The 17,351-nt window shown below is 38.5% G+C and overlaps 1 protein-coding gene across 1 annotated transcript in view; it reads left to right on the plus strand.

Annotated features, from left to right (window-relative positions):
* The first annotated feature begins 4,622 nt into the window (after nucleotides 1-4,622).
* Nucleotides 4,623-17,351, plus strand: part of LOC105445586 (NACHT, LRR and PYD domains-containing protein 12-like) — a 32,756-nt gene continuing 20,027 nt past the window's right edge. Inside the window, exons 1-4 of the mRNA XM_030987839.1 lie at nucleotides 4,623-4,789; nucleotides 5,966-6,255; nucleotides 11,384-13,059; nucleotides 16,931-17,086. Of these exons, the coding sequence (XP_030843699.1) occupies nucleotides 4,677-4,789; nucleotides 5,966-6,255; nucleotides 11,384-13,059; nucleotides 16,931-17,086 (2,235 nt within the window). The 5' untranslated portion in view covers nucleotides 4,623-4,676. The remainder of the gene's footprint in view (nucleotides 4,790-5,965; nucleotides 6,256-11,383; nucleotides 13,060-16,930; nucleotides 17,087-17,351) is intronic.

The raw sequence follows: 17,351 nt of genomic DNA on the forward strand, positions 1-17,351 counted from the left end.
GTACCTCATCCAGACTATCGATTAATGGTGAGATTATTATTCAAACATGTAAATGAATCTAAGTTATTTATTTCGTTGACTTTGTTTGTGGGGCTTTGTCTGAATTGGAAATGACGATTTAGGTGCAGCGAGTGAAACGCGAGAAAATTAAGCTTCCAATCCATGACCATGCATGTGGCCTCAGATGGTCGGTACTGGTAGCTACATGTAGGCGCGGGGCACACATAGGTGCATTACTATCCTGGTTAATATAAGCTGTGCTTTTGATTCTCAACATTTCAAACACCACTGTACAAAACTCGACTAATTTCACTCAAAATCAGTACTTTAGTGACGATTGATGACACCTAAATAGCAGTAAAATACATTTTTTTTTAACTTTCCGATGTTAGAAAGAATAATTTTATAATTCAAATTATCGTAAGTCCACTGTCAAACTTGCCGATCAGCCGCATCGGCATGATTGTGTGCCTCTGTGTGTTATGAGTGTATTGACTATCGATGTAACCAAATGCTGTCTATTAACACGTAGTGTAGTGCTAAACGTCAATACGCATCAGCATTGACTCTCTGTGCTTTGCTGGAGTGGGCGCGGGGGCAGTGCATTTTTTAATTCACTATTAGTATTGCATCGAGAGAAGCAAAAATATATGTATTCAATTATTACACAGTTCAAATACCATAATGGTCATTGTATTGTACATCAAAGCACAACAGCAATTTAATTAAGTATAAATGATGATTATATTAATAGAGCTAGAATCTGTATCCTGCATGTCTACTCTAGACAGCCACTATCAATCTGTTAATACTAGTAATCAGGCGCACCGGAAGCAGTTTGGGATGGGGGGAGGGAGGGGGGGGGGGGGGGGAGGCAAACATTCTAGGAGGCTCATTTCCCAGGGGCAGTGACGTAATGATAAAAAAATGTTTGCATCACCTCCAATCTTACACGTTACATGCAGGCCCAGCGGAACGTTTATCAAAGTGGGGTATTAATTATCAGGTAGAGAGTTCAGGGTTTTTAGGCATCACATTTGATCAGATAAGCATATTTAGATACATGTACCTTATTTGTGACCCTGGCAGGTCACTAATTGGCAGGGAATTCAGGGGGGCATTTCACAAAATTTGTCATCGGTGACAAATAACAGTTTTTGTTATAAGCTACTGAAATCTTTGCTTCTGATTGGTTATAAGCAGATTTGAAAAAAGGCTTTGTAAAACGGGCACCAGGGGGCAGAGCCCCCAGAAGCTCGGGTTTTTAGGTATTTACTTACGGTTAGATGAGCATCCAGGGGCCCTCTTTAAGGACATTGATGTGGTCCAGGGTGCAGAGCCCCCGGAAGCTCAGGGGTTTTAGGTATTTAATTACGGTCAGATGAGCATATTTTGATACCTCATTTATGACATTGGCAGGTCACTTATTTTGTTTCTCTCTCTTTCTTTCTTTTTCTCTGTAACATAATTTTTTCAAAAAGTGAGGGGGGCTCAAACCCCCAAGCCCAGCCGTTCTGCAGGCCCTGACATGAAGGTTTCTAAATAACCATATTTTGGGGGGAATTTCTAATTTTCCAACAAATGCATAAAAAGGTATGACTTACACAAAAAAAAATTGAGAAAAAATACAGAAAATCAGGGAAAAAAATTACTTCTCAAGCTTGCTTGCATGAAAATAACACTCTTTAATTTGTTTTGCTTTAAACTCTATGCAAACTTTTGTTGGGCTCTTTTATGACTTTCGGAGGATCTTTTTAGCATTTTGGGGCTATTTCGCCCGAGCCCCTGTGTATGTTTTTCACTGCAGAAAATCATGTCATTTCAGCAACATTTGTATATCACTGGTATCGAATAAGAAATAACCCCCCCCCCCCTAATCAGTACGCCAACGTTCAGGGGCTCATGTCTTCTTACCCCTAAAACAAAAAACACACGCTCTTTCCCATTCTCTCACAATATTTCCATGATATGCCCGTATCGCTATTATAAAAACCTTCATTGATAATTACAGTGTATATGTGGCATGCGCAATGTTTAGGAAATTTAATTCCTGTTAACTTTCCTTTTCTTTGAATGGAATTTTATATGTGATTTAATTAAGGTTTTTATTATTGTTATGTTCTTTTGGGTTATATTATACAAACCATCTTTACTCCTTGACTGATTTTTTTTTTGGAGGGGGGGGGGGGGGCCCCAAAAAAAAAGCAGTGAAGGAGCAAAAATGCGTTTTGCCCCCCCCCCCCACTTCCGGCGCCTATGCTACTAATAGTAGGCTAATAGGGAGGCCAATACCAAAGGCAAAAATCTTAATTACGCACTTCTCAATGAAGGGAGGCCAATACCGGCGTAAGGCTTCTACACTTACGATTTGTGCATCGTCCAAGTCAGTTTTTTTGCTAGATCTAAACATAGTAGAATTTTAACCAAAAGAATTATTAATTTAATGACATATAAAAGATATAAAAAAGAATACAATTATACATTCCAAAACGTAGGCCTACCTATAATCACGGATCTTGGGTCTTTCACCATCTTGATGATCTTGCAGATTTTGACAGGTTTGAATCCAATAATTGTTGTAGCAGAAGAACATGACCGACTATGACATGTTCCAGAGGGCGCGGTGGGTTGGTCACTAAAATCCTTCCCATTGGCAACAGGTAGACCCTAAAACTATGGAATCCAACTTCGGTCAAAGAACTTTTGATATTGATTAACATGTCAGATGTTGAACCCTCAAAGCTTTAGACAAGCGCCGGCAACATACTTTAAAAGTGATTTTTAGTGTCCTTCGGTCAACATCTAATGAAGTCATTTTCTTTGTGGTGGGCCTGCTCCCAATCAGGGGCGGCCAAGTGATTTCCGAAGTGGGGGGGGGGGGGGGGGGGGGCACCAAGAAAAAAGGGCACCTACAAAGGGAAATCTCAAAGCGAAATTATAAAATTAGATTGCATTATCAAGGATGATTTCAATATCTGTTTCACTTCATACACCATACAAGACATTGCTTAATCATCATGCTTTGCAGTTGAGTGTGATGGTCTGAAAAATTATTTGCGAGCAAGCGAAGCGAGCAAGGAAAAATTGAAATATTTGTAAGATCGCAGTGCAAAAAATTAGATCTTATAAAGAGGAAAAACCCGATCCTGATGGGGTAATAAGCACATTCTCATAACGGAAGACTGAAAAGTCCTTTGATATGTAACATAAGTATGTCATTATCATCTATAGATGCGTGCAAGCGGCCGAGCTCAGCGAGCAAGCTTTGGGAGAAATTGCTCTTAGTCGCTTGAAATTTGGGGCGTGTTTAATGATGAGAGGAAAAGGGGACACTTAGAAAAGGAGCATGTGCAAAGTACCAAGAGTAATTATCAGAGGTGAAAATGGGGCACTTCTTACACCCTCAAAACACGCACTCACCAGGGATGAAAAAAGTCAGTCATGAGAATAGGAAATGGGCATTTGTCAACGGAAAAGGGGCCCCCATCAGATTTTGATAGGGGCATTTATAGGAGGTGAAAAGGGGCATTTATGAAAAGGGGATAGGCCCCTTTGTAGAAAGGAAAAGGGGCACGTATCATTGTTAAAAGGGAAATTGTCAGAGGTGAAAAGAAGCAATTATCGCACCTGAAAAGGGGCAATGACCAGATATGAAAAGGGGCACTGATGTGAATGAAAAGGGGCTCTTATAATAAAGGAAAATGTGCATTAGTTGAAAGAAAATGGACACCGATCAGATTTTAAAGGGGCATTTATCCAAGGTTAAGGAGGCACTTATCTGAAGTGAAAAGGAGTAACTTATCGTACATGAAAAGGGGCCCGTATGAGAAGGGGAAGGGGCTCTTTCTTTTAATGGGGCACTTATTATTAGGAAATGGGGCACTTATTAGAAAGAAAAAGGGGTATTAGTTGAAAGAAAAGTGTCATTTACCAGAGAAGGGGCACTTATGAGAAGGGGAAGGGGCTCTTTTTAATGGGGCACTGATCATTAAGAAAAGGGGCATTTATTAGAAAGGAAAAGGGGCACACGTGAAAATATAAGGTGCGCTTATCCGAGTTAAAATGGGGGTAAATATTACAAAGGAAAAGGGGCACTTGTCAAAGTAAAGGAGGCACCTCTCAGATCTGTATAGGGCAATTATCAGAGGTGAAGGGGGCACTAATCAAAAGTGAAAAGAGGCACTTCTCGTACCTGAAAAGGCACTTATGAGAATGGAAAAAGGACACTTATTGCAAAGGAAAAAGGGAACTTGTCGAAGGAGAAGGGGCATGTCATCCTCTCCCATCACAGACTTGCATGAGTCAAGGGTCTTTAGTCACACACTTATTCAGCACCTCAATTCTAAGACAATCTCTATGTTTACCAAATACAATTAACCCCCCCCCCCCCATTAAGGACCTGTAGTCTCTGGCCCCCTGCCCTACGCCGTTTGGAAGAAATTGTTTAAGGCAATTGTTTATACATATTATGTAAACAAAGAAACTGTAACAAAAGTATAACAAAATTGTTGTTTTTTGTCCAAAATCTCATGCTTTTATAAGCCTGTTCGTGAATTGAAACTCTCAATGATCTTTTTTCCATCCGTTTTATGTACGTAATATAGATATTTCTGAATATTGTTTCAGGTATTGTTGCCTATGTCATCAGCATTTTCCGAGTACAACACTTCTGTTGAATGAGAAGGACATCTTACACAATGGATGAATGCTGCCTTCTCTATCTGCTCCTGATCCTCTTGATGACATCGGGTGACGTTGAAACCATTCCAGGTCCTAACACTGCAGAAAGGTATGCATATATATATATATATATACTTGCTTACTTTGAATCATCCGATCGGTTCATTGCATCCGGTCACCTGGTTGCCTTCAGGCGCGGATCAGGGATTTCTCATGGGAGGGGGCCCAATTTTTTTTTTCTCCTGAAAATTTGAAAATCGCGCCTGTGGAAAAGTCGCTCAGTTGGGGGGGGGGGGGGGGGGGGTAGTGAGCACATTTTTTTTTTGGCCCTCGAAAATTTGCACCCCCCCCCAAAAAAAAAAGCTAAAAATCACGTGTTTTTACACATTTTTTTCCCCAGGGTGGGAGGGGGGGCCCCCCTCCTGGATCCGCCACTGGTTGCCTTACACAACATTTTGTAAAACAAAAGTTGATGTAAAGATGCACGTTCAGGATGTGATCTTTTGTAGATTTGCCGTAGGGTTAACACAAAATGTTGGGTAAATTGGACCAGACCATTTGTAGATGAGAGGGGTTTATTTCACAAACATTACCCCTCAACATTTTGTGAATAAAGGGGCATGTTTGCACAAAGCCATCTTTTCAAGGAACATTTTGTTTTAGATACTGTTCCACACTTACATATTAAAACTGAATGAAAGAGCTCACAATTGCTTTTCATCTTTCCAAGAAATCAACCTTCTCTTAATATGTGACACTTTAAGTTATGCAATTACAAAATATACATATAGACTGCATGATACAGATAATAATCATGATGAAGATAATAATGAAAATAATAATAACAATAGTAGTACTAGTAGTAGTTATAGTTTTTGTAGTAGTAGTAGTAGCAGTAGTAGTAGTAGTAGTAGTAGTAGTAGTATTAGTAGTAGTAGTAGTGATATGACAATAATACAAATCATCGTCATTATTAGTATTAAATTTATATTAGTAGTAGTAATATTTTTCTTAGTGGTATAATTATTACCATCATCATTATTGTCTTTATTGCCACATTCTGCTTTTGGCCAGAACAATACCGCCCTCACCTGCAATTTGGGGCAATATGTTTCTTCAAATATTATCACAGGCAAAATTATTTTGATATCCCCAGGTTGTTATTTTGCACACGCTCAAGCACATGATACAAATTGTTGAGGGTCACATGATAGCTTGTCAGCCAATAGAATGCTCTCTAACTAATATCCTATTATACCCAATTGATTTATTATTCATTCTACAGTACTGTCAGTGAAATGGAGTTCCTGAAGCTGGCCCAGGAAATCGATCCGTCTTTCTACTACAATGTAGGGATATCTCTAGGGTTCTCCCATGCTCAGCTAAAGGCAATCCTGATTGAGAATTTGAATAACTTCAAAAATGCCTTTATGGATGTCTTTATGAAATGGAATGTCAAGCAGCAACCTACACACTCAAACAAACGACAGCTGTTGGCAGACAAACTACAAGAGATTGACTTGGGTGGTCTATCCAACAGATTACTCAATGGACCTCCAATTCCAAACAGCACAGGTAAACAGATACTAATTCATGCTACACCAGAAGCGTAGAAAACCATTCATGAAAGTGAAGTCAGTTTTTACCATTTAGATAGTGAGTGCTCTGTGTTTTATACATTTGCCACAGTTTGCAGAAGTGTGACAGTTTATCAGGCCCCATGCATCTTATTATCCCCTCGCCGACGAAGTCGGAGGGGATATAGAAACGCTGCCGTCCATCCTTCCGTGCATGCGTGCGTCCGTCCGTTCGTAACAAATTTGGTTTCCGATCGATAACTTCAGTAATGTTTGACGGATTTTAATGAAATTTGATATAAAGGTACGTAATATCAAAATACAGCCTAAGTTCGATTTCGGAGTATGTAGGTCAAAGGTCATAGCTCATTAAATATGCGAATCTGGTTTCTGATCCATAACTTTAGTATTGTTTGACGGATTTTAATGAAATTTGATATGAAGGATCATGGTATCAAAACACAGCCTAAGTTCGATTTCGGAGTAGGTAGGTCAAAGGTCATAGCTTATTAAATATGTGAATCTGGTTTCCATTCGATAACTTGAGTAATGTTTGACAAATTTTAATGAAATTTAATATGAAGGTACATGGTATCAAAATACATGTACAGCCTAAGTTCGATTTGTTAGCATATAGGTCAAAGATGAAAGGTCATAGCTCATTAAATATGCAAAAACACCTAATTATATATGTGAAAATGTGGTTAACTTCCTTGCCTAGTAATATATATAGTATAGTCCACTGGAGGTAATTTGTTCTGACGTATATAGTAGGCTTGAGTCGGTACGGTCGATCACACCGGGACCCGACCGTTGCCGTCGGGTCCCGGTTTCGTTTTTTGAGAACCGACGCTCCGAAAAAAATAACGAAATATGAAAGAAATTGCAGTTTTGCACACCACTAAAATCAATCCACCTTAAAACTTAAGTATGTAATGGTTACCATAATCATATTCTAGCTCATCCTGAATCAATCCGAACTGCTGATAAGTGATACAAATATGGGTTGCAAGGCAGTTCGCCCGGCCCATGGGGTTGTTGTTGCCAGCTGCTAGCTAGCTACTGTACTGGCCGGGTCTCTCGGCAGGATTAATAAATCAGGTTGAAAGAAACATTAATGTTTGAATAATAAAACGGCTTTCTAAAAAGTACTTCTTTATAACGTACCGATCGAATAATTTTTAAAAGACAAAAATATATATTTTTTCTTTGATTTTGAACACCGCATGCTTCTTTTAAAAGCTGAAAATTACTTGGTAATCACAAGAAGTTTCGATATGTTGCAAGGCAAGTTTAGACTAGTCTCGGAAAAATGCGCAGTGCTCCTCGTTAGCTGTAATGCGTGCCAGAACGAACCCAAACAAAGACGTGATCGTAACGAGAAAAAATCATTAAAAACTACGAGAGCACAATTGGAAAGACAACTACTCAAAATTATCGTAAGCAGATACATAACTTGGAGGAAGAAAACAATAGTTGTCCAAGAAAAGACACATAAATAGTGATATTTAAGGAGTTACTATAGGTACAATCATTATCGGAAGGGCCTGCTGCAATATCTGAATTACACGTGTTTAAATTGAACACGAGGCTATACGAGGCAAATACCGTCCTCTACGGTAAAAAGCAGTATAACAAAGGATTCGAGTATTTGCAGCAGGCTCCTTGCGATAAAAATGTACCCAGTTACTCCTCGATTATCACAATTTCTGTGACATTTCTTGGGCGATTATTGAATTCTTTGTCCAAGTTATCTATCTGATTATGGTAATTTTGAGCAGTAGTTGTCTTTCCAATTGTGCTCTCGTAGTTTTTAATGATTTTTTTCTCGTTACGATCACGTCTTTGTTTGGGTTCGTTCTGGCACGCATTACAGCTATTTACGAGGAGCACTGCGCATTTTTCTGAGACTAGTCTGAACTTGCCTTGCAACGGCTATCCGTATCGAAACTCTTGATTACCAAGTAATTTTCAGCTTTAAAAAAAAAAGCATGCGATGTTTAAAATAAGAGATATATATTTATTTTGTCTTTAAAATATTATATGATCGGTATATTGTACAGAAGAAATTTTTAGAAAGCCGTTTTATTATTATAACATTCATATTTTTTTACCAGATTTATTCAACCTGCATAAATCAAAATGGCGGCTCGAGTGTTGTCTTTTCATTTCTGCCCCAGTTTTTTTACTTTTAGAGGCACGAAAATGGCACTAAACATCGCCAATCATGGATGAAAATAATGTCAAATGGAATAATATACCGATCTGAGCCGAGGTATGCATGTGTTTATTAATTTGATTGATAAAAAAGGTCACTTTTAAGGGACAAACTGATGATATGCGCTTTTTATAGAGGCAAGTGACAAATCCTGCGAGCTGATTTCGGGACACCGGGTCCCGATCGGTACAAGGCCGTCGGGACCCGGTTTATGAAAATCCCGACATGACTCAGGCCTAGTATATAGGCTGTTTGTACCCTGTGAGGGGATGCTACGCTTTGCGTTGACTTGTTATAATTTACTTATACCCCATTCACAGTGGCCTCAAACACCGCGACAGCAGCGGGACTGTCCCGGTGTTGTCTTCAGTGTGAAGGCTCGGACCCGTTATAAACTATCGCGGGATAACACCGCCTCGCGATAACGCCGCGACAAACTATCGCTAGGTTCGCCTAGCTACAGCAGCGGGACAGTCCCGCTGCTGTCGCGGTGTTTACTCAGTGTGAAGGCTCTCCGCTATAACACCGCGACAAACACGTGTGATTTGTTTACTTACCTATCACTGACCTCTTTTCTCCAGCAATGGGGAACATAAAGTGAAATAGAAATAAAGTAACCAGTGGATTCAAATTGATTTTATTATTATGTAGATATTATAATTATCCAAATAAAAATATTTCACACTTCAAAAAATTAAAATATTCTGACTGGAAGCAATAAAAATGCTAGTTTTTTAAAAAGTAATATGATCGAGCTAGCTACATGAGGAAGAGTGTGTAAAGTACAGCTAGCGCGCGCAATTTCAAGCAATCGAAAACCCCGCGCTGAAGTATTTCCGGTCATATCGGGGTCACTCGCGGGTCATGAGCCATGCATACACGTGTTTGTTACGGAGGTAATAAAAATCACCCGCTGCAGCGTGAATGGGTACATGATATTTATCCCGCTGCTGCAGCGGGATAACTTTTCTACTGTGAATGCATTTGTAGCGGTGTTATGGCGGTGTGGCCGCTCCGCTACAACGCCGCTAAAAATTTCAAAACCACTGTGAATGGGGTACAATTCAACTTTGTTAATCCTAGATATTTCTGGACACCAATATATAGGGACACTGATTTTCCGTTTCAAAAAATGGCCTTTTCCGTTTCAGAAAATCTTGAATTCCGTTTCAGATGGGCTGAAAAATGGGAATTCCGTTTTGCCACAGACTTTGTACACATGAAAAAACTAAAATTCCGTTTACATAAGATTTTTATTTAAACATGAACTTGTAGGGCACAAAAGTTCTATTAAAGCCGCCACCTTTGACAAGCCACTGATAACCACTCAAAAACATACGGACGGGACTGGATAAACTTGATGCAAAATACTAGTGAAAATATAGACCCCTACGGGCCCTAGAGTCTAGGCTAGACCTACGAAAAATTATCAAATGTTTAGATTTACCAACTTCAAATTCGAACTTAGACTAGCAGACTAAAGTCAGCTGAATGTATCAGAACACGACATATTCTGGACGAAAATGCTGAGTAGAACCGACGTCAACGAAAACATTTTCAGTCTTGGCTGTCATGTCCGCGATCGATCGATTTTAGGCGCACATGCCAGCCCCTTTTTCGAACTGTACAACTGCGTGTGTACAATCTCGCCGCACGTAGCGCCCGCTACTGGCGTGTGTGTGCCTAGTATTACATTTAGGTAATACTAGGTGCCTAGCTGGCATAATTGGATCGTTTCGTTGCTATTTGTACCGTGTTTTACGTCATGATCCCTTTCGGTCCAGCGAAACAAAATGGCAGCGCCCGGTCTCCTAAGAATCTGACGAATATCGCTAAATATTCGGAATTATTAACCATGATTTGAGGCCCAATATTTTTAAATGCATAACGAGTCACAAAAATAGTGTAAGTTTTACGATTTTCTTCTTAAAAAATGAAAAGTTTTGGGGTAAAAGGGGTTTTCCGCGATTTTCCGTTCGAAATTGCATTTTCCGTTTCAAATGGTCAATTCCGTGAATTCCGTCCGTTTTCCGTGATCGCGGAAAATCAGTGTCCCTAAATATATAGTACAAGTACTTTGAGTGACAGCAGAATTCAATGTATGTCAGCTTTCTTTACATGCACACGTTCTACAAACAAATCATATTCTTTTGCGTCATTCCATTATGAGAACTAATGATAACTGTATTAATTATGCAACCGCCCTCTGAAGGTGGTGCTGGAGTTATATGTAGTAAGTTTCGGGGTTGTAAAGATCCATCCTGCGTTTTTCTTATTGCGATATCTCAAGAAATGAACTTCAAACTTGTTGATAGTATGTACATGTACCACCATAGGAAGGTAATCTTGATAAAATTTGGTTGTAAGTGGGTCATAGAGGTAAATTTTTGAAATTACAGATTTAGCCTCATGATATGTCAAGAACCATTTGAGGTATGAACTCCATACTTTGTGTTTTCTGCATCACCAAAGTGAGATGAAGAGGTTAGATTTTGGGATAAGTAGGTCAGGCCAAGGGCCATGGGGTCAAATTAAATTAATTTTTAGGGTTTTAGCCCCATTATTGCAATGTCTCAAGAAAGGTTTGAGCCATAAATTTCAAATTTGGTGTTGGAAAGCATCACCATATTGAGACAAACTGATTATATTTTGGGTTAAGAAGGTCAAAGGTCAGCAAAATGAAACAATTATCACCATATAAATAACTACTTAAGCTATTTTATCTGATTTTTAAAATTAAAAACTACTTATAGTATGCTTCACTATAGGGACACAAGTGATCAGATGTTGGATTGTCAGGTCAAAGTTCAAAGGTTGTAAAGATCAATCAATATCTAAATGTATGTACATGTATATATATATATATATATATATATATAAAGGCTTTTTGTTTTTATGTATTTTTTAGGAGGGCCATCAAGAATGCCAGAATCACAGACCAAACCTCCTTCAGCTGAATCTCTGACCAAACCACTTTCTCCTGAACTGGTTGAGGAATGTGCAAGGGATTTCAGGTTTAAGTACAGGTCAACTCTATGTAAGATCAGAGCTGATCCTCTCAAGCCTTCTTCTCATGTGGGTTTTGAAAAACTATACACAAGTCTTGTATTGTTAGAAGAGGATGGAACCAGCAAGCAAACAATAGATTATGACAATTTTATTGATCTCAAAGTCAATGGAGAGTTCCCCAAGAGGATCATGGTTCAGGGAGAGGCAGGGGCTGGAAAAACTACATTTTGTGCTAAGATAGCCTGGGATTGGATTGAAGGGAGGCATTACAGTCACTTTGTGTGGGTCTTGGTTGTTCCTCTACGTGAATTTAAGCAACACAATATTGGTGAGATTGCAAAGTCTTATCTGGCCCAAAACAATCAAGCAACGGTTTCTCAGATTACTGATTACATCCGGACAAATCCTGACAAGGTATTCATCGCATTCGATGGACTAGACGAAGTGCGTGGAGAAATCATGAAGACAAAATCTCACCAATCACAGCCAAGTGTCATCTCCTCAGAGGCATGTGGAAGCTCATCTGGGACAGGTGATATTGGACTTGTAGATATCCTTTGTTCAGATCAACTTGCCTCTTGCCCAGTCTTGGTGACCACTCGCCCATGGAGAGCAGTAGATATTAGAAGAGATGGTGATCTAATTAAGCCCTACTCGTTCATTCATGTTAATGGTTTCAGCAGAGAGAATTTGTCAGTATACATTCACAAATACTTCCCAAAGAATAGTGATAAAGCAAATCAGCTTATCCAGTTCACCAATGATAATGATGTCATATCTGAAAACATGGCCCACTATCCTATATATGTAGCCATGTTGTGTCTTATGTGGAAAGAACTTGATCAGCAAAAACTAAAGGAAATGAAATCACTGAAAACTTTTTCTCAAATATTCAAAGAAATGATTGCCTTTCTAAAAGAACATTATGCTCAGAAAGAGGTGAAGAAAATAGGCAGCCCCTCACTTCTTGCCTATCTGAAACAAATTGATGAGCTCCTTGGACCAATTGCCAAACAGGCTCTCACTGGTCTGCTAGAAAATACTTTGATTTTCAGTGAAGATGATTTCCAAATATGCCTAGAATCCAAGGACATTGCCTGTCGGGTCGGGATTTTGTCTCAGGAGGAGAGAATTACAGCTGACATAGATGCACATGAGAGGAATTCTCATGTGCAATTGCCAGTCTTCTTCCCTCACAAACTGTTTCAGGAGTACATGGCCGGAATCCATCTTGCTTTCCTGTATGAATCAGATCGCACTGAATTCAACAAACTGATTGAGCAAGTAGTGCTGCCTAGTAAGGAGGAGTTTAGGTATCTCCTGTACTTCACTGTGTCACAGAACAAAAGTATTGCAACCCATGTAATGATGTCTATGCTACAGGGAATAGACATGAATAGTGGGGCTTCAGACAAACAGATACATTTCATTGTTGATGTAGCCTTTGAGAGTCAGAACCCAGATGTAGCAGATTTGGTGAGGGACAGGGTTTCAACACAGGCAACGACGCTGATCATATCCAGAGGCATGAGGGCACACACTGTAGCTGGTTATGCATTCATTGAACCACATGTGGTAAGCTTAATTAATATTAAAACAACATTGGTTCATCCATTTGTGTACAAGTTCTTACTTTTACATCTTTTGCTATTTCTTTACAGGACAACAGTATAATTATGAAAGGCTTCCTCTCGACTATCACATGTGCTATTATCTGGCCCCTTTTACCAACCAATAATTTCTCTTCTTGTTAATATGTAACTACTATCATTGTATGAATTTTACTTCTGTATTGCTGTTTTTAAATAAACCAATTCAATGAGGTTTGAACAGTAATAATTTGGAAACTAGAACTGCAATCATACAACGATATCGTGCATTGATGCCTGTATTTCTATTTCTTTGGGCAGATAAATTAAGCAATTAGTATATACATGACATGCAGCAACTAGACGTCGTTAAGCATATATATGGTTTTCCATATATACTGTGGCCTATATGGCCTTGCATGCCAACATACTTGAACATGTTCGTGATGCATGTAGTTTGATACATTGTAATGCCGGAATTAAATGGCGTCAAAATTTGTTTTGAGTGAACATATACTGTGTATAGTATCATTTCAAAGAGCATTTCATTGCGGTCATTTTGACCCCATTGTCATCCATGCTAATGTACTACAAGCATATCACGCATTGTAATGTGATGCATAGCAAATTCAGCATTTTTTACAATAACCTTGTGATGATCAACGTCATGAAATTTTACCAAACTTGGCAGGCATTTGTCAAGTAAGTTGATAAACATGTCTGCCACATTTCATAGACCTAGCCACCTAGGTATAAAGTTTGGAAATTGAGCACATGTTGAAGTTATTTAGGAATTTTCCTGAAAAGTATGGTTTTTTAGAGCAATTTTTCGCAAAGACGGTCAATGGTAAGGTGAACAGTTAGTTCAGTGCACACAATGGGATGGTAAAGAATCTGCTTACAAAATCGAAATCTGAAAGGAATTAGGATAGAGAAGGGACCAAATTAGGAATATCGAGCACTGCGTGCAAAACAAACGTGACTTGGGTGGAAGAGGAATAAGAAAGAAAATTCAGAATGCGCAAATTTACGAGGCATTGACAAGGACATCAATGCAATTACATTGAAGCTATGTACTGGCACGTGCATATATATACATAGTGCATCTATAGTCTAAACCTTTTTAGATGAGATAACATTTGGGAAAGGGAACTTTATTAATAGTTTGCACATTATCATATCCCTTCCAAAAAATATCTCTTGCCTATAAAGTGAAATCCCAATTCTTGGTTTATAAATGTTTAAATGTTTGATATTCTTGGCCCTGTGTAATATTGGTGTTATTGATATTGCAACTCTTATTAAAACATACATATCGTCGCCTGGCTGGCAGAAGGGCGTTAGCTCGAATATAAGGTAAAAAATGAAGCATTAAGCAGAAGGGCGTTAGCACTTTATATTCGCCTCAAACTTTTATAAAACTGACTTATTTCCCTGAAAAAATTGTGGCCGTGTTTTACTATTACATTTCTATTAGTCTTTAAAGGTTTAAACCAATTTTCGAGACAGAAAGCAGTTTAAATATTAAAAACAAATCTTTAAATGCAAATAATTCAAAAGGTAGTTTTTGAGTCGCTCGCATGCTAACGTCCTTCTGCCAGCCGGCCGACGATATGTACAAATGTACATGATTATTGTAGATCAATTCATCCTATCTTCTGCTTCTCTCTCCCTTGGTAAGACTGAATACATGTGTGTGCTCATGCAGCGGGTATCAACATTTTACTTCTTTTCTCCTTTGCGAGCCTAGAGTTTTGTTCTGCATCCACCTTTTTAATTTAGCGATCGTGTTCATATTAACATTAATAAATGATTAAGGTATCAGGCACCAGATGGTGTGAGCTTAAATAATCTCATTTGAAACCTGTTTTAGTGTTCTTATACTGCTTTCAAACTGGATTCTACCTGAGTCACACCGATGGAAATACCGATTAAATTTTCCTTATGTAAACAAAGGTGAAACCGCAGTTTTCCCTGCTGTCGCTTTCATACTGCGGGTGAAATTCACTCGCTGTGGCGAGCCCTTGCCAGAAGTGAAGAATTATTGCGTAATTATTAAGGCCTCGCTTCATCTAGCTAGCATGCAGCATGCTTAACCATAAGTCAACAAACACAGCTGGTTGCGATAAAGCCCGCGTACACTGCGACCTTTTTAATCGGTTTTTCAATCAGTGTTTTCTCCCGACCGTATTCACAGTGGCTGTTTCATCGGTGTCACACCAAATCCGATAGAATGAACATTTTCCTGCTCTTGTGCAGGAGAATTTAATCGCCTATTTCTCTTCTTCTCATCGGCTATTTTATCAGCTTTTTCTCCTTTATAGCATTCATACTGGCTGTTTCATCGGATGCGTCCAGATGCATCCGATGAAAATTAGGCCAGTTTGAAAGGGGTATAAGAGTAGACTTATACTCTCATTTTTCAATACTATTTTCAATACATGTACATGTATAGGCATTTCAAACTGGCTGAAGTGGTAATGTCAATGCGATGTATTGCCGGACTACTTTTCCATCTGTTCGAACATATAAAATGACTTAGCTTTAATTTTCTAAAAACCATGGCTCATGAGGGTCTATTCCTTTCAAAGGGCCTATGATAATACTATCTTAAATATATTTTGAGTAGTGCCCCAAGGTAGAAGGAATTTAAGAGAAAAACAGAAATATGTAATATTTTTGTACACGGCCGCAAATGAGAGAGTTATCCAAGTCATCCGTCACAATCCACTGACCAAATATTTCAAACATTCATAACTTCCTTACTATTGTTACAATTAATTTCAAAATTTTGCCATTGTGTTTCTGTTATTTTTCTGCTTTCATATAAATCAACTTGTTACAAGAGTTGCATGGATTGCCCTTTAACCCTATCTTCCCCGGGGGGGGGGGGGGGGGGGGGGGGGGCTATAGAATCCTCCCTCAACATTTTTCGCGATAATTTTTTAATGCAAAAGAATCTTGTGCTGAAAATTTTTGACTCTTTTCTTTCGAGTCCTGCGCATCTTTTGAAATAGATTTTTCAATAATTAGACCTACCATTACAAAGTCACGTGACCTTTTGTCTTTACATGTCAGCTCGAAATTTTGTCATTTTCGTGATTTGTGTACAAACTATATGGAAATCTCATTTTTACCAAAAAAGAGATAAAACATTGATAATTTGGTCTTGTTTATAGTTAAGGCTTTTTTTGTTTGTTCAAATAGTTGAATTATAATTAGAAATGAAATAAAACAAACAAAAACAAACAATGAAATACATAAGAAATTATCAAAACAACAGATAATCTAACATAAGGAATAGCCTGGCTCTTCCAATTAAAAAATCCCAATATTTCAAATGGTCTAAAGAATATATGTTGTGAAAACTAATATTTAAATATGAAGAATATATAATTTATGGGTAAAATTGTCAATTGTATTACCTTATTTGCATAAATTACCATAAATATGCAAATATAATCTATACACTTCACTTGACATGCATGCAAATTTTCGCGGCAATCGACCAAGATCATAGGGGGATAGGGGGAGGGGCCTCAGAAGCCCCCCCCCCCCCGGGGTTATGAAGTTTCAAAATAGCCCGGGCTAGAAAGGGTTAAGGATTCTCTGTTTAGTACATGGTAAACTAAGATGAGATATTCCAACTGTCGCAAAAATAGGAATTTGATATGAAATGCCTTGGCAATAAATCTTTAGTCTTTACCCTTTAATTTATTTTATTTTCCCTCTTACTCTCTGTAGTTGTAGCAGCACATCTACGGCAACCGCTCCTGTAGGTTACACATGTATGCCTAACATCAAGTGAACGTCTATATACTGCATCCCATCAGTAATCACTTTGTCATTTTATCCAGGTTGAACTCTGTATTCAGAGAGAATGTGGACCTACCACGTCACTTGATGTGGCAGAGATGATATGCTCCATGCCATTCTTGAAGATTGTTTCTCTTGAAGATAATTTCCATCATTTTTTGTTTGCAACACTTGCAAGGAAAGGAAAAGAATCAAAGGTGAGCAGTTCACTCACAATTATGATGTATGTAGGAGTGTTTAATTTAATTTCATTCCATTACCATCTCTTCCCTTTTCTAATTTACACTTTATTTTTCTTTAATTCCTATAAATGTCTCATATGTGCCGGTTCTTTGAAAGAAGGATATATTAATGGTCTTTTCTTTAAGGCGGTAGCAGTGTTAACAAAAGCCTTTAAGTGTGCATACTAACAGTGGAAACCTAGAGGGTGGGCGGGGAGCACCATGTAACAGTTGTTTGCTT

Source organism: Strongylocentrotus purpuratus, unplaced genomic scaffold (assembly GCF_000002235.5).
Source record: "Strongylocentrotus purpuratus isolate Spur 01 unplaced genomic scaffold, Spur_5.0 spur5_scaffold_17, whole genome shotgun sequence".
In the NCBI taxonomy this organism is placed as follows: Eukaryota; Metazoa; Echinodermata; class Echinoidea; order Camarodonta; family Strongylocentrotidae; genus Strongylocentrotus; species Strongylocentrotus purpuratus.